Source organism: Indicator indicator, chromosome 27, assembly GCF_027791375.1.
Source record: "Indicator indicator isolate 239-I01 chromosome 27, UM_Iind_1.1, whole genome shotgun sequence".
Lineage (NCBI taxonomy): Eukaryota > Metazoa > Chordata > Aves > Piciformes > Indicatoridae > Indicator > Indicator indicator.
The window spans coordinates 11,351,922-11,369,981 of record NC_072036.1 but is presented as its reverse complement, the minus strand read 5'-3'; the positions used below and the strand labels follow the sequence as shown (position 1 = coordinate 11,369,981).

Genomic DNA, 18,060 nt, shown 5'->3' with positions numbered 1-18,060 from the left:
GTTTAGTAAAGAGCTTGTGCCAAGACACACTGATGGCCACAGGAGGTTCTTCTGTTGCCCTGCTCGTCACCAGGCTTTGTTAAGTTTTCCTAAATAATGTTGGCAGAAAGGTAAAATACAAACAAAGTTTAGCACCATGCTGCTGTGTTTTGTTCTGGCTTAGACCAGTGTTACTACAAGCTGCTCCTAGGAGCACCCAGGCCTTTGTCTTGCATAGTTAAGCCTGTTTAAAAACAACACTTTCACTACTATTGTCTTGCATCAAAGGATTCTGAGGAAGTGCCTTACTCATTTTCTTCCTTCTGTACAGACCTACTGAAGTTTTGTTGCTCTGAAATGTGCTGCTTTTAGTTCTTCCTAGGAAATGTGTTGTTACTGGTTCTAAACAGTGGTACTTTGTCATATTGATGTGCTCTTGCTATATATAATATAGCATTTTACAAATAAATTGAAGTTAGGTAACTTCTTATGGAAATTCTTTTTAAAAGGTAGAAAGCTGACCTTTTCCACTTAGTTTTGTTTCTGTCTGGTGCCTTTTTTCTGTCCATAATTGCTCTAACAGCTAGCTCATGAGTGAGTATGTGGTGTGGCTTGAGGCATGGATGCTTCTCCTAGACAAGCACCTGTTCTTGAATGCTCCTAGACAGGCAGCTGTGGCCCCATGCTTTTGTACATGGGGCCACAGGTTGCCTGGCTGCTTCTTCTGTCCCCTAATGGAAGCACTGCCCAGAAAGTGTGCAGCTCTGAATGAAGAGGTTACCACTTACCTGTGTAATTGCAGGGAAGACCACTCTGCAGACCATCCCTGGAAAAATGGTAAGTTTGGAAGCAGACACTTCACCCCCACCAGCAGTGACAGGGCCATGGCAGGAACAGAGTCTCCTGCTTGCTGACAAGAGCATGTCTAGCCTACCTGCATCAACACTGTCACCAGCTGAATCTGTGCCAGGGGGTAGGTAATTAGAATAATTAGCAGTTACAGATTGATTTTGTTCCATGCTTCTACTCAGATTAGTCATGCCATGAAAGATTTGCCATATCAGGATGAAAGTGCTGATCTAGAAACAGCAATGTGACCACTTACTAGAGGAGAAGCTCACAGGTTCTGAGCATGAACTATACTGAGGAATAATCAGTATTAACCAAGGTGAAGAGAAGCAGGGAAGGCCAAGGGAGAAAGGACAGTGGACAATTAAAGTGTGCTCACCTTTTCAGGAGTTAGCTAAAAATTCTGGAAAACAGCACCTCCTGAGAAGGGATCTGGCTGTTCCTCTTACCCAACAGTGAGGATGCTCTGCAAAAGCCACAACTTCAGTCTGATTGTTGTCACCTAAGGGCCACTAGGATTTCTTGTCTGTGAATTAAAAGTTAGTGACAGGCAGACTGTGAAAGAATCCAAGAGGCTTTTCTAAAACAAGACTGGAGAAAAAAAAAAAAGTATGCATCCTGTGTGAGCTTTGAAAGATGAAACAGGTACCAAGTTCCAGTTCACATTCAAGTGGAATTTACCAGCAAGGACTGACAGTGTGCAGGAGAAAGGTTAGGGATACTTTTATTTTTTACTAATTACATTGATCACCGTTTTCCCACGTGCATGTCCTCCTTCCAGTTTCTGAAAGGCCTTTGGAACTTCAGAAAAAGTGAAGACTTCATCAATAACTGGTTGAATCTACAGAACAAGGAACAAGTGTCTTGCATTAGGAATAAAATCATGTATCATTGTCACCCTTCAGACCTCTAGGAAGAAAGGGGGAGCTTGCTTTATAGTATTTAGGGCAGAAGTTGCCAGTGATGCAGCCACTGGATTTTAACTGTGTTCAGATACCCACCTGAATGCAAGAGAAAGCTTTCTGCTGCTCTTTGTCCAGGTTTTGAAACATCTCTGCTAGCAGAGTTTGTTTCTAAGAGTCCAAGGTGAGGGCTCTAGTCACCACACAAGGCTCTAAGTCTTTTTAAAAGCTGACACTGTGGTTCAACTTTTGTTGTCCACAATGAAACACTGAGGGAAGGAAGAACTTTCTTTTTTCCTCTCCTGTTTCTCTACTGGTTTTCTTGTTAATCCCAAGAAGTTTCAAAAGGTCAGCTGTTTAAGGTTACCATGAATCTATGCCTAACTGCATCAGGACTTGCTTTGGTACCCTTAAAAGACCTGGCCACAAATGAAATACAAAGAAGTCCACATCTGTTGCTGAGTCATTTAGCTACACTCAAGAACTCAGCCCCTCTTTATTCCAACAGCCATACATCAGTGAGCCCAGCCTGCACCAACTGCTACCCTGGCATTAATTTTGTAGAGTAGTCTCCTGGATTGTTTTAGTCTCATTTCTTAATAATGAAGGTGAAATTACCCTCTCTGCTGTTCCCATTAATAACTAAGGAGCCTGAAAACCCTACAAGCATTTGCTTTAGCCATCACTGACAGAGGCAGAAGAAAGCCCAGCTGCTTCTCAAAGCTACCTGTCACTGCTGGTCCAAGGGAAGAGCCTTTTCTGTTGTCAAGTTCTGAGTCAGCCTTCCAAAGGCCAAAGTAAGATCCATGCACAAAAGAACCTACCACACCTCCTCCCAAAGCCACAAAAATACTGTGTAACACTTTCTGCTCTTCAACTGAGGAAGAAATGCAAAGTGTCAATGATCAAATTTAAGGCAAACCCATGTTTGGTCAGCATCCAGCACAGAATGGCATCAGCAAAGTCATGGACATGGACCCCAGGCAGCATAAACAATGAGACAATGGCTTTGGGTCAACTGAGCCTCTGAGTAAACTGCAGCTGCTGTGGCTATCAGCAGGAGGAACGTGCTGCTGATCAGCAGCCACTGTTTTGAGGAAGACCAAACACTTGCTTTCATAGCAGAAGCTTGGGTAAAAACAAGTGAGTAACCTTGTTGAGCCAAGCACAAGTGCAGCACTTGTACAAGTACTTATTGTTAAAGGCAGCTCCACACAAAGCTGTGCTTCAGTTAAAGGAAAAAAACAGAAAGGACTACAGAAACTCAACCTGCTGGAGCATGGACACAGCTGACCCCAGCAGAGCAAGAGGCTGAGAGAAAGGGAAAGGTATTCAGGGAAGAAAGCAGTGCAGCAGCACAAGGGATGTGAAGGGGCAAGCAGAAGCTCATTTCAGACACCTGCAGCAGTTAAAAAAAAAGGACCAAGGCAAGCTACAGCCATTGCTGGTAGGTTGCAGCTTCTAACCCTGCCAGAACAAGGTGCATTACACCCTTGGCCTATTAGGGAGAGCTCCAACACTGCATTTGAAGAGTGGTGACATAGGGCTTCAGGGGAGCCCTGAATTCAGCCTCCCAGCTCCAAACCCTGCTCAGCAGCTAGCACACACTCAAAGGCCATCCCTACATCCATGTAACCTCTAGCACCGTTTAAACACTGGCTTTAGGCAGTGCTATAGAGAGGCATGAATACTGAAATTGATGATCCTGACAATCTAGAGCATTAAACATTTTATCTGGCTGGCTGGTCAGCCCCATTGTTTGAACCACCCTGAAAGGGCTGACCCTGTTCCAGCACAATGATTCACTCAGCCTTTACCATAATCCACTGACTAAGATAAAATTTCTTCCTGTGACCAGACAAACAAGTAGGAGAGCGTCTGCTGTTTGGTGAATGTGTGATAATAAATGGAGATTAACTGGATAATAAAAACACTGCCTATTTACAGCCACCCATCAGTTCCTTGCCAGAGGACACCTATTTGTTCAGGGAAAAAGGGATTAAGCTAAAGTCTGGGAGAGAAAGGATTGCATGCACCCCGCATTGAAATCTTTAGCTGAACACAGATTGGGCCTGAAAGGTATTTTTCTTCCTCTTCATCCTCTCTGATGCAGGACACACTATAGAAATGAATCTCACGACTCTTGAAATGAACTCATGTGTTTGGAAAAATAAAAAGAGCAATTGCTGATGCTGATGAAGGCTTTCCTCCATGGAGCAGAGAAGTGGTATCCCAGCCAGCCCAGCTCTGAACACAGTAGGCAGCACACAGTCACTGGCAGGAGCTGACTGGTCAGCAGGAACAGAGCCCCACTAGTGGCAAAGTCAAGCCCACTCTTGGAGGTCCCCATTTCTGTGGTAGCAAGGGCACAGCCTGAATTTATCAGGGGGGACAATTACGTAAAAAAAAAAAATAAATCTATCTTTAGTCCCTTAGTAACCTCCATAGTAGCAACAAGTTCCTCCCTCCAGTGGGTGTGGAGCTGCACCTTGCCACTGGAGGGAGAGCTGGGGCCTTTAAACTCTCAGGAGACAAAAAAACCCAAAGCAGGAAGAAAAAAAAATAATTACCAGAAGTGCTCTCACTCCAAGGGCAATGACAGTGCATTGGCTGTCCCCCAGGTCTGTAAGGGGTGGCCCTGTCCAAACTGCAGGTTAGCCTTGCTTTGCAGAGCCTCCCTCCCAGCTCCTGCCTCCCCTGAGTCTGCCCACAGCTTGTGCACCTGCTTTGGAAAGACACTGGCACAGACAGCAGCTGGGATGTGCTCCACCAGACAGCACAATCCTCTTGAGGGCAAAGACCTGCTTGCCCTTTTGGCTAGCTGAGTTAGAACAAAAAGGCTATCTCCCTGCAGAAATCACCACCATGCCCAAGTGTGGTCTCTGAGCACCAACACACAGCTTGATACTATCCTTCAGCAAGTCTCCTTTTAAAGTCAACAAGAGAACAGCCCCTGGCCTGTAGCTGAAGAGTTACCCCTTTGGCATCTCATGGAGAAAATGCTCCTTTGGCACACTGCTGTTTCTGCTATTTCTTCCCTAGAGTTGAGCATCTCCTCTGCTCTAATCAAGTTCCATGTTCTTTGGATCTTAATCCCATCCATCCCTTTCTTCATCCTTCCTTCCCCTTGTAACAATGGTCAACACTGCATGCTGAGCTTCAGACTTACCAACATTAGGTTCTAGGGTCTCCTCAGCAAATTAAACTCTCAAAACCAGAGCTATGACCCCTCAATGTCACTGCTGTGCTGGGCACAGCTCCCTCCTGCTCCATGGGACCAGAGCCCAGAAGACTAGGGCCAGTGCTCTACAGAACATGCCACTAGAGCAGGCTGAGGCAACACAGCTGATTAAATGCCTGCTACATGAAGAAATGTTCACAGCCCTCCCTGTGGTTTATGTGAATTTACGTACTCAAACCTATCTCAAACTTCCCATTTGTCTTCTTTAAAGAAGCTACTGATGGAATCACACAGCACTTCCATAAAGAGCATAACCAAGCTACCCTGTCCTGCAGGAAGAGGAGCAGATGTGTTTTAACAGACACATTTCTGGGGGTGGAGAGAGGTTCCTTTTGGAAAAGAGCTCATCACAGCTTTTGGCAACCTCTCCTTGATCAACATCCCTGAGCTTTAGCCAAGCAACCTGGCAAGCAAAGGCACTGCAAGAAGAAAACATGGTTTGTTTTCTAAAAGGTGCAAGCTTTGCAATCCAGCCTGGGGAAAGCTGGTCCTCAGAACAAGTGTGAGTGACCAAGAGGGAGCAGGAGCCATGATCTCGAGTAATTGTTGACATTTAAGTACAGAATTGCTACCCTAGGGTCCTCTTTCAGACAGGGAGAGTAAAGCAGGCACCAGCCAAGGGCAAGTCACCTCAGGTACCTTAAGATACCTTGGCACAGCCAGAAAGACAAAGACTGGAATTAACTGCAGAGAAGGAAACACTGAGACATGGCAGACATGGAGAATGTTCCAAGCTGTCTGTAGCAGAAAGACAATTCACTGACATTTCAAAAGCACTACAATCTGAACTACTTAGAGCTGTATTCACTCAAAACTAAGAAGTTCAACTGCATGACCTCACTTTGAAGGCTTCCCCAAGTCTTCTCGCAACACTTCTATTGCTTTGTGATGCTTTTTATTTGTTGAGGATTTTTTTTTAATTCTCATTTATTCTCCTCTACTCAAAACACAATTTCCCATAACTATGAAAAGAAATGTTTATGGTACACTTCCTCCAGTAATTCTCCGCTGTCTCCTTCCAAACAGCCACTCTTCTGAATGGACCAGCTGTCCACTTCAGAGAGCTTTTCTGTCTACACAACAAAAGATCATAGTCTTATAAACATCTGGCTAAATGGAACACATCTGGGCCTTAAAAAACCCTGATGCTAGCTCAGGTGCTTACAATGCTTTACAAAACAGAGCCAAATGCTGCTAGAATGATGACTGTGCAGACCAACAGTCTGGCTTTGCACAGAGAATAAAAGACCAAGCAAACATCTTTGTCCTGATGATCATCTTACAGCAGGACATCCATAGATGGATGACATGCATTCCAACAGGCACAGCTCTTCACCTGGCCTGCTCATCAGGTAGAGAGCACAGCTTAAGCCCTCTCTCTCTTGCCCAAACAAGTGTTTCCCAAGAGGCTTTCACAGGCATATTCTGCATTTGTTTTGCATACAAGCTAGGAGCAGAACACAAAACAAGTTGCGACTGCTTAAGAATCAGGACAGCAATGACAAGAACAAAGACAAGGGCATTGATGATTCTTAGACAAGTACAGTTCAGCTGTTGTGGTTGGATGCAGTCACAGGGTCATAGAATCACAGAATTGTTTGGGTTGAAAAAAGTCCTCTAAGATCATCAGGTCCAACCATCAACCTAACACCACCAGGGCCATCAAACCAAGTCCCCAAAGTGCCATGGCCACAGGTTTCCTGAATACCTCCAGGGATGGTGACTCCACGACCTCTCTGGGCAGCCTGTTCCAATCCCTGACCACTCTTTCTGTAAAGACATTTTTCCTGATATCCAACCTAAACCTCCCCTGGCTCTAGTAACATTCTATCCCCCCACTGTGATTCCCTCTTCCAGCACAAATACCCAGGATTTCCATACCTTTCCAGCGTCAACCAGTGCTGCTATTTCATCCAAGCTTGGCCCACTCGGTGCAAAAAATGCCCAGCGATAATGGACTCCTTTTAAGAGATGCTGCAAGAAAGATCACAAACACATCTAAAATCATCAGAAGAAACACAGAGAGAAGCTAAAGTCAACAGAAGCACTAGAGAAGGAACTTAAAGACACGGAAATTACATGCCAGTGTCTGAAAGAAAAAAAAGTAGTCACCTAAATGTGTGGATTAAATGTGCAGAGAGGGATGCTGTACGACCACAACAGCACCAGGGTGGATTTTGTGTCCAATTCATAGCTTGGTTTAGGTTGGAAGAGACCTTGAAGATCATCTAGTTTCAGCTTCCCCAGACCAGGTTGCTCAAGGCCTCATCCAGCCTGGCTTTGAACAACTCCACGGAGGGGGCAACCACAACCTCCCTGGGCAACCTGTTCCAGTGTCTCACCACCCTCACTGTGAAGAATTTCTTCCTAATCTCCAAACTAAATCTCCCGTCCTCAAGCTTCAATCCCTTCCCTCTTATCCTATCACTACAAGCCCTTGTAAAAAGTCCCTTTCCAGCTCTCCTGCACCCCCCTTCAGGCTGCTCAAACGTCTCCCTGGAGCCTTCTCTTCTCCAGGCTGAACAGCCCCAACTTTCTCAGCCTGTCCCAACAGGGGAGGTTCTCCAGCCCTCTGATCATCTTTATGGCCTCCTCCGGACCTGCTCCAGCAGTTCCATGTCCCTCTTATGCTGTGGGCACCAGAACTGGATGCAGTGCTGCAGGTGAAGTCTCATGAGATCAGAGCAGAGGGGCAGAATCACCTCCCTTGCCCTGCACAGGTCAGGTAGTTGAGTGAAACAACCACCTTGACTCTGCAGCTGGAACCAGCATGAGCTGTTACACCAGGGAGAAATGCTGCTGTGTGATTATACACACTCACAAAGGGGGTGAAATAAACCCAGCAGTGTGACCTCTAGAACCTTCCACCTCCATGTCAGTGAATAATTTTCCAGCATCACAGCTGGCAAAGTCATCACCATCCACTGACAGATGGCAGCTGACATGAAAAGCACTTTGGGAAGATCTCACAAGCACAAGTCAAGAGCACCTCCTCTGAGTCGTTAGAGGAGTAAGAGCCAACACCTGCCAGAGAGGTTTTTTACTGCATGGCATCCAATGCTCCTCATCAGACACACATACACTGAGCAAAAGGAGTGTGGTATTTCTTCCCAGCCTTTTCATGCTGCTTTTGAGCTTTCCTTTCAAAGTATTGCTGCAGGTCTTCAAATCTCATTCAGCCATGCCATCACAGGAATACCATAGCAACTGCTTGAAAAGCATTCATTTGGAGAGCAAGCACATATGTTGGGAGAAGAAAGGAAAGTTCCCCAAAGCCTCACTAGCAGAAGGCTTTAAGATCCACTTAGGAAAACTAGAAAAAAAAAAAAAAAAAATCACTATCACCACCCAGACACATGGGCATGAAAGAGATGAAAGACTTCCCTGCCACCCCTCAACCACTTATTACTCCTTGGTGCTGGAACACGATAAAGAGAATCAGTCATGGAACAATGTTTTGAGAGAAAGCCTGACCAGCCTAAAGCAAGTAGCAAAATTACCCTTGGTTCAATGAGGCAGGGATTTGCTCTGCTGACTAAGAAACACGAGCTGTCAGCAGGGCTCACCAGGGAGCCCACACAGAAAAGGTCACCATGAAAAGCACAGTAAGGAATCCAAACTTCAAAGCACCCCAAACCACCACATACCCCAATCAGCACCACCCCACACGTTTCTTTTCAGTGCAAGAAAGAATACAAATGCATCTGAAGTACACTTAATGCTGCAACAGATGCTTCTAGATGAGCCACAGGACAAGGATCCAAGCCATGAAGGAAGCCACTAGAATAATAAATCATCTTAAAGAATAAAAGCTTTTGTCACTTACCTTCAGAGTTTTGGAACCAACAGTGACTCCTGTTTGTAACATGCCATCAGCCACCCCAAGTTTGTCCATGTTGATCAGGAAAGGTGTCACCAAGGTAACATAGGTTGCTCCTGACCACTTCTTCAGGAGATCCAGAGCCCACTTCTCAGTGGAGCCACCAACATTATCAAGGATGAAATCAAATCTGCAGACATGTAAAGGACAGGTTTTAAAACACGATATGGAGGGGGGAAAAAAAGTCATCATAATTAAGCTAATTCATATCAGAAATTTGCTGGAGTTCCCATTTTTACATGGTGCTGCACTGCAATAATCTGTCTGCAAGAAAGTCCCAAGGCTTCTGCTAAACCCCAGCTGCACTGTGCAGTGAGAGGTCATTGCCCTGTGCACAGCAGACACAGGCTGCTTAGATAACTTAGACTCCAAAAAGCAGACTCTTAGATGCACAACTACATCCTCAACTTGCTTAAAGCCTTCTAGGGCTCTTCAGCCCTCCCACTGAGACTGCTGCAACAGTCTTGAGGTCTGGTGCTAGCCCTGAACACCACATATGTACATGTGGCAACCAGTCTGGACTCACACCCTGACTAGGACTATCTCCTGTACAGGCTGTGCTCAGGTGGAAGTGGCAAAGTTTTGCCAACAAATTAATCTACTCACCCTTATCTCCTCAGATCTTTTCTGTGAGCTAATTATCAGCTTCACTCTAAAAGTCTTTTTTGACCTTATTTGTTTTGAGGCCATTTTACCTCTCCTGTCAGCTCTTTTCTTCACATCTACCTAATTCCAGATTGAACCTAACAATGAAAAGGGTCTAAAACCTTCTCCTCCATGGAATGGGCATATGCAGCCTCTGGCAACAAGCCACAGTTCCAGTGTTTCTTCTCATTACCTCAGCATGTAAGCCTGTAAAAACTGAGGAGGGCAACAGGGAGCTATGCATCTCTTCTGCTAGATGCAGCTCATTCTCATTTTCATCTGTAAGTTACCAGCAATCTCCAGATTGCAGCAGATCTGTATAGACACAAACATCTCAGCCAAATAGCCTATAAACATAGAGGGAAAATACTTCATGCAAATTAAACGGAAAAATTCTTACCTCTGGAAATTTTTCCTGCCTGTCTTTCAAAGATGTGATTTCATCTTAAAGTTCAGACAGCCTAACAGTTAACTGCCAGCAGGAGAAATTAAAGTAATGAAAACTAATGCTCCAGAAAAAAACCAAACTAGTTCACAATGGAGGCTGAAGAGTCAGTACAACTGAAAAGGGGCTGGAAATAAGAACATCTCCCTCAGTATTCCTGATCAGTTTAGCTGTATCATAAAACTGCACCCTAGGACACTGCTGTTGCAACCTCCTAAAAAGGATCACTGCCTAGAATGAGTGTTTAGCACTGAAGATGCTGAACTGCACAAAGACAAACTCAGCACTGCTTGCAAACTGCAAGGTTAGTTGCTGCACATCCTGCCCATACAGTGCTGCTCCCCTCAGAGCTGACAATCACACCACACTTAGTTACACAGCTCCTGACTTCTCAGCACAGCCACCACTAGGATTCTTTCACAGATTGAACAGCTTCTTTCCTCTCCCAGAAAGTTAACTCAGTCCAGCTAAAAAGAGCAACATAAATACCATATTCAAATACATGTCACAGTAGAGTGAGTTTAAACAGATGGAAAGATTACAAAAGCAAAAAAATACTTCAGTTCTAGAGAACCCACCCCCCAAGCTAGTTTAAACATAAGTGCTGTGACAAGTGTGATTGTTTATCAGAGGTAGCCATACCTGACCTTACAGAAGAAAAATTTACTCCCAGTTGAGTTGCACAGTGGCTAAAGACCTTCAGGCAAGTCATTTAACTGCTTCATTACACAGTTCATCCCTCTAGAAGATCAGTTTTACCATTTGCTAACCTCACACAGGACTTCTGAGACTCATTTTAATTCATTCAAGCTTTGTAAATGCTCCAAGTCTTGGTTGAAAGCTGACAGAACCATTCAAATCAGTGCCACTGAAGAGAAGCAAGTGAGGCTGAGCCTGCCTCCACAAGCCCAATTAACCAGCTTAGTCTTACAATGAAATCTGGGCTTGGGATACTCACTGCATTCAAAAAAGGGCTGGGGTGAATTTGCTTTACAAAGTAATGCTTTAAAAATGGAGGAGGTCACCAAATAAAAGGAGTTTTGATAGACTGAAGTCAAGCAATCAAAAGGCAGGAGGTCTGAGAGCAACACAGACACCTACAAGGGCAAGGCTTTCAGCTGCTCTTCCAGATTTCCAGCTTTGTAATCAATCACCTCATCTGCTCCAAGCTTTTTCATCAGTGTGCTGGCATCATGAGAACAAACTGCTGTCACATGAGCACCCCAGGCCTTCACTAGCTAAAAACAAGAATAAAAAAAAAAAAAAAGTCAAAGTTTAAAATTTAATGAAATGCTGAGAACAGTTGAACAAGCCAAAAATCTCACTCTGTTTATGTAAGAGATGAGCACCTTTAGCAGAGGGCAGGGAGATTCATAGATTGATAGAATGGTTCATAGATGGATAGAATCCTTCTATGGGATGGAAGGGAGTTTAAAGATCATCTAGTTCCAAGCCCACTGCCATGGGCAGGGACACCTCCCACTAGCCCAGGTTGCTCAAGGCCTCACCCAACCTGACCTTGAACACCCCCAGGGAGGGGGCAGCCACAACAGAAAGATGCTGCAACATGAGGTGACAGCAGTTAAAAATCAAACCCCCCAAAATTAAATGAAAGCATAAAAAAAAAAAAAAAAAAGGACATTCCACAACTAAAGGATCAGTAAAAGAGCAGGCTGACTCCAGAGGTTAGAGCTACTGGAATGAGGACAGAGAATAGGGCAGCAGGGCAAAGACAGTGAAGGAAGGCTGATGTAAGCCACTGCTTTACACACACTGCTGCCTCTCTCACCATTTGCCCATCTACAACAGCTACATTCTCCATCAGGTTTTCTACTCATACACTAAGTCCTTCCCCTATTCATCTTTCAGTCAGCTCTGCTCCATAATGAAAACAAGCCACAGATTTTTGAGTCACACAGATCACACAGAGATTTCCTGCAACCAAACTGTTAAATGCAATCTCTCACAGCTCCTTCCTCTGAAAGTCCCAGCTTTCTGTTTTAAACTAATACAACAGCACAAATGGAAAGCAATAATTCTGAAAGTAGTTCACATTGATCAGATGGATCAGTACCTTGCCATTTCACTACTCCTTCCCATTATTTTTTTTCATATTGAATAGTTTGGAGATGCATCCTGGGCATGCTGGGGTTTATTACCTGTACAGCAAATGTACCAACTCCTCCTGAAGCTCCTAATATTAATACTCTGCAAGAGAAAACACATTAAATACATTAAATCTACAGTTCCTATGCATTCTAATGCTGCCTACATTCAGCCTGTATCCTGGGCTAAACTGGAGCAGTTGCATCACCAAACGATCCCTCCCCAGCAGGGAAGGGAGATCAGGAAAAGGAGAAGAGAGCTGTGGGTTGAAATGAAAATGGATTTAATGAAATAGCAAAACTAACACCAATACAAACGTGTAAAGCTATACTCACCCCAGTGACTGTACAGCAGCCACAACAAACAGGAAAGCAGCCCCCAGGACCAAGCAGAGCACAAGAAGAAACCACCACCCCTCAGCAAACTTCCCCCTTTATATCCTGGGTGATGCTGATGGTCTGGGACACACCTGTAGCCAACTCCAGTCAGCTGTCCTGGCTGACTCAGAGCTGCTGATGGCCTGCAGCCCACAGCTGGGCTGGGATTCTGTCCCAGCAAAACCAGGACATGCTTCTTATACATTTCTGACACCAGCTAGTTTTAGCAATAGGCTGCATTTGTTGTCCAGTGTTAGTGGCTGACTCCTCAGCAGGCAATAATGTGACTGAACACTGCTGATCATGTTGGCTGTGCCAATAGCATCATCTCAGCACAGCCAAAGGGACTTCCACACCTGTGCTTTCCACTAACTGCAGGCGTAGCATTTCTCATCCCCAAACCCTGTCCCTATCCTCACTTTTCCAAAGAGAATTGCTAAGTTTGGGGAAACAGTTAAGAGACTTCTCTCCCAGATTCCACTGTTGAGGTCTCCTGAAGAAAAAAAAAAAATCCAATTCACCAACATTTTACACAGATGGGTGTTAATCTGTAAGAAAAAGTAGGTCAGCATCACATTATTAAGGGAGGCTGAGAACTTCAGAATGTATTTTTCCGTGTTACATAATATTTATCTATAAGAAAGACAAAAATACAATGAAGAAGCCTCACCATAAATAAGTTTTAGTTCTATTAAATTAAGCTATCTGCCCTTTTCTTTAGAAAATAGGTAGAATTTTTCTAGCTCAGCACATCTCAGCAAGACCCTGGAAATGCCACGTTGTGCAAACTGACAGACAAACAAGAAAGTGCAAGAGCCTCTCACCAGATTCTGAGTGAGAGCTCATTTGAACTGAGCACACCACCCTGAATGTCACAAAACCAAATGCCACTTTAGCTGTGTGAGCACCTTACTGCCAGCCAGCTAGCCACTGCTCACAGATCTCACCTGGGTGTTTTACTGAATAACTGAACTTCACACAGTGAATTAGTAAGAAAGCCTTGAAATCATGAACAGTGCTTGGACTCTGGAGCCATTTGCTAATTCCAGGGCAAAAGGAAGATCCAAGTCCTGGCATAGATTTGGGGAACATCATGTCCCTCAGAACTTCTGTTTGCCAGAAAAATTTCATTATCTTCAGAAACTGGTGGTGTTCCTGTTCTAAATCTCACTGTGCTGGATGTTAAAAGAAATTGCTTTTCACAGTGCAAAATTGCACTACACAATCTGGAGTCTCAGTTTACACAAATTCTTTGAAGTAACCAAAGAGACTTGGCTTTGGTCACAGTATCCATTTTAAAATGCTTCCTCTTTTGTAACTGATCAGATTCCAGTCCCTCCTCTTTCACTGATCCAAGCTGCAGAATTCAGATTAAGAATCTGAAACCACAATGCCTGCAGCTTTCAGATCTGCCAAAAATGACTTATCCTCAGAACCATGCTGCTGACAACAGATGCCTGAAGCAACATTCTTATTTAGATCTTATTACACTTGAAAAGGCTCAAGGATGCTGCACTCCAGATACTGGATTAAGCCCATCTTTAGCCTTACAAAGGACAGCCACAATAAATCCTTTCAGAAAAACCTTGTCCAACTGCCTTTCCAGCTCTACTTCTTGCTTAAAGGGCATTTCTTCCACTACACATGCTGGAGAAAGCTGTTGCTTTAAAATGTACATTTTGCTCCAGGACTTAGGTAACATTTTCAGTCTGGGGGAGCTGCTTGGCTAGGACTTCTTTTTATTTTCCCCTTTGAGATTCTTCAGGTAGAAATACCTTCCAGGTACAGTTTGTTCCTATGTTACATGAGCTATTTTCTACAAAGCCTCCCAATTATTCAAACTCTCTCCATACGTTGTGACTTCAAGAAAGCACTTCAGAGGGAATCCTCATCAAAAGAAGGACACAGAGATGTTGGAGCAAGTCCAGAGGAGGGCCACAAAGATGATCCAAGGGCTGGAACACCTCTGCTCTGAGGACAGGCTGAGGGAGCTGGGGTTGTTCAGCCTAAAGAGAAGGCTCCAGGGAGATCTTGGAGCTGCCTTCCAGTACCTCAAGGGATCCCACAGGAAGGCTGGAGAGGGACTTTTCATAAGAGTGTCTAGAAACAGGACAAGGGGGAATGGTTTGAAGCTCAGGGAGAGCAGGGTGAGATTGGATCTTAGGAAGAAGTTCTTCAGTACAAGGGTGGTGTAACTGTTGGCCACTGCTTAGAAGCAGCTCACCAGGTATAAAACACTAAGCTTTAGCACCAGAATTATTTACTTACCTTTTCCCACTACAATTACTTTGGTTCAGTCCTCCCACTTGCTTCACTGCAGACCACGCTGTGAGGCCTACATATGGTAAGGAGGCAGCTTCTATGTGAGTGAGACACTTTGGCTTAAAAGACACCTGAAAGAGAATCAGCCATGTCTAAGTCACACAGCAGATGCTGTGTGAGACACTGGAATATTTCAGCACGCTCCCCTGCAGTGTGGATTGTGTATCCCACACTTTCACCTATCTTCATAACCAGCTGGAGCCTCAATCAATCCAAGAAATAAGTTACTTGGTTACTTAGTGAAGGGGAAAACAGAGCCAGTCTTTAGGGCTTTGGGTTTTTGGCTGCTAGCCACATTTCTGAAGGTTTACCTCGTTTCCACTAGCTACCACGAACTCTGACAGAGTGCCCTGCTTCCACGGAGGAATTGCTGCCCACACCTAAAACCAAACAGAAAGCAACAATCAATTGTTGTGGCTCCGCACATGATTCCATGCCTGCATACCAAAGTTGTCCTCAGTATTGATTTTTCCCAATTGGCAGAATGTTTTCACTATTGCTTATCAGAAACCAGTTTTAGCTCATTGCCAGACTGACTAAATGAAGGACTGCAGAGCTACGTAAACAAATTGTACCAGGCTGTGCAGAAGATAGAATTTAAAAAACCCTTCAACTGATTCCATGCCCAGAAAGCCCAGATTGGAAAGGATGGGGCCAGGGGTGAGGATCAGAATTTGCTGTACTAAAACTGGAAGCACCTGGTGAAGCTGAAAGAAAATAATATTCATGGTGGGATTCACAAAGTGGTTCTCAGGTTATGCCCCAGTTCTCATCCTAATTAAATTACTAAAGAAAAAAGCCAATGAATCCCCTCCTGTTAGAATTCTATCTTCAGCCAAAAATGAAGCATCTCCAGTGTGCACTTATAAATAAACAAACTCCTTTCTTGCTACCACTGAAATGTTAAAAAAGAAATTACAACCAAAACCAAACAAACAATTAAACAAAAAAACCCAAACCAAACCAAACCACCACAACAAAACAACACAAAAAACCCCAAACAAACAGAAGGTAAAATAAACTGCAGAAACAAATCTGAGAAAGATGATGTTTTGCAGAGAAAAAAATGGTAGTGGAAAAAGCATTCTTGGAATTTACTGCCTCAGTCAGTGGGCACCAACATGGGAAAAAAAAGAATTTTCTGAAGAGGAAAAGAAGAACATCTCACAGTGCATTTTAACTATACATTTCAGAAAAAGAGATTGGTGCTACCACCTCATCTCCAGGTTTGAAATAAGACACACTCAGCCCACATTCCATAATGACACCAGAGACATCTCGACCGAGTGTGAGTGGAAATTCAGCCTCTGTGCTTTTGAGCTTCAGGGGATCCCGCTTCATGTTTAACGCGGCTGCTCCATAACCACCTGCAACACACCAACCAGGACACAACACAAGGAGTTCTCACTTACTAACTGGACAATTCCAAGCAGAAAGCACTGCCTGTACCTCCTGTGTTTCATTTCTGTCAGAACTTCAGCATGCAAAAAACTCTGCAGTAATTTATCCTTTTACAAATGAAGAGCAGGTTTCCTTCTGGTTCGTTTGTCCGTGAGATGGCTCTTTATTATAAAAATATTTAGATGAAGTCCACTAAAAATGCTGGAAATCCTCCATTTTCCAACAGCAGCAACATCATAGAACAGCTTAGGTTGGAAAGGACCTTAGAGATCATCTACTCCAACCTCCCTCCCATACTGAAAAGAAAGAGCACAAAAAGAGGCACTTCAAAGCAGTATGAAAATGTGGTTACTTCCAAGACTTCCACCCTGACCCAGAACACCAGTTGCAGCCCAACAGTTGAAGTGGGCTGTTCAACAAGAACCCTCAAATGCCCCCTGATCAAACTCACACCTATGTATGAAGATTTTTCTGAATTATTTGAGAGCCCAGGCACAAATTACAGCTGTGTTGGCAGGCTTCCTGCAGATGTCTCTGCAGGCACTACTGAGTCTGAACTGATATGCCAGGATCACTGCTCAACATGAAACACAAGCTCTTCCACTACCACCACTTCCTTCTTGTGTTTTAAAGCTTGAAACTTAAAGAGAAAAAAAAAAATCTGATTAGAACTACAAAGAGTTGGTCAGTGAAAGACAGATCTCCTGGGCAAAATGACAGCAGGTACCCAGATGCCCCCCTCACTGGTGTTCAAGGCCAGGTTGGATGAGATCTTGAGCAACCTGCTCTAGTGGAAGGTGTCCCTATCCATGGCAGGGGGGTTGGAACTGGATGACCTGTAAGCTCGTTTCCATCCCAAACTATTTTATGAATCTATACCGATTCAGAAAGGAAGAGCATGGCAATGAACAGCATGGTTTGGATTAGATCACAGGTGCCAACTTTGCAGTACCTTTGACCTTCAGCCTCATTCACCCCAAAGACAGGAAAATCCAGCACCTCTTGGGGGAGACAGTGCTGCCTGGGGAGGTGCTAATCTCTTGGTCAGAAGAGATGCTGGGGATGGGGTAGGTGGCCAGGAAATAAACCCCACCATGGTTATGTTAATAAAAGGAAACCAACTTAGGAGCTGCAAGCCTGTGGAGGACAGGAATTAGTCTGACCCCTGCAACACACACACTTCGCTCCAGAAAGGCAATGGCTTTTTGTGGCCTTCTCCTCTGGAACGGATTTCCCCCCCACCCCACCCCAGTTGCTAATAAAGGCTCAGGGCAACTTTGCAGCAGCCCTCTTGGCACTGCCCAGGCAGCTGCGACCGGGGCAGGCCTGTGCCGGTGTCCGCAGGGGTTTGGAGGCTGGGGGCCACGTGGAAGTCACACTCGGAGCACACCCCCTGCCATCACGCCAGCCCGGCCCCGGCCGCTCGGGCTCGGCACTTACTTCTCATACTAAGATCGATGGGGTTCAGGCTCGCAGCGTGAACCTTAATGATGACCTCGTTGGGGAAGTCTATGATGGGGAACATCATGTCCTTGGTGAAGCGCAGCACGTCGTTGCGGCCGTACCGGTCTATGACCCAGGAAGGCATGGCGGACCGCGCCCGCGGAGAGGCGCGGAGGCCGCGGACCGGCGGCTGCCCGCTCACCCGCAGCGCTCCGCAGAGCGTCCGCCCGCTCGCCAAGCCCCGCGACAGCATGGCCGGAGAAGCCAGGCCGGCGTGTTAGCCGGCGTGTTAGCCGGCGCCCCGCAGGCTGCGGCTCCGACGCGCTGCTACCCTCACCCCGGAGCACAGCCCGGCCTGACCCCTATACTCGCCCCAGCGGCAGCCGGGGCCAATGGGCGGCCGCGTTCTTAGCGGCCCCTGCCAATGGTGCCGCTCGGTGTTGCGGCAAGATGGCAGCGCCCAGCTGCCG

At 45.3% G+C, this 18,060-nt stretch overlaps 1 protein-coding gene across 1 annotated transcript; it reads right to left on the bottom strand.

Moving 5' to 3' along the window:
* Positions 1-1,552: 1,552 nt before the first annotated feature.
* RTN4IP1 (reticulon 4 interacting protein 1) lies at positions 1,553-17,843 on the bottom strand. The gene is made up of 9 exons (XM_054393101.1): positions 17,588-17,843; positions 15,962-16,113; positions 15,058-15,126; positions 14,693-14,817; positions 12,101-12,149; positions 11,043-11,179; positions 8,798-8,981; positions 6,853-6,945; positions 1,553-1,669 (listed from the first exon to the last, which is right to left on the bottom strand). The coding sequence occupies exons 1-9, from the start codon at positions 17,841-17,843 to the stop codon at positions 1,553-1,555; spliced, it is 1,182 nt and encodes a 393-aa protein (XP_054249076.1).
* Positions 17,844-18,060: the final 217 nt, after the last annotated feature.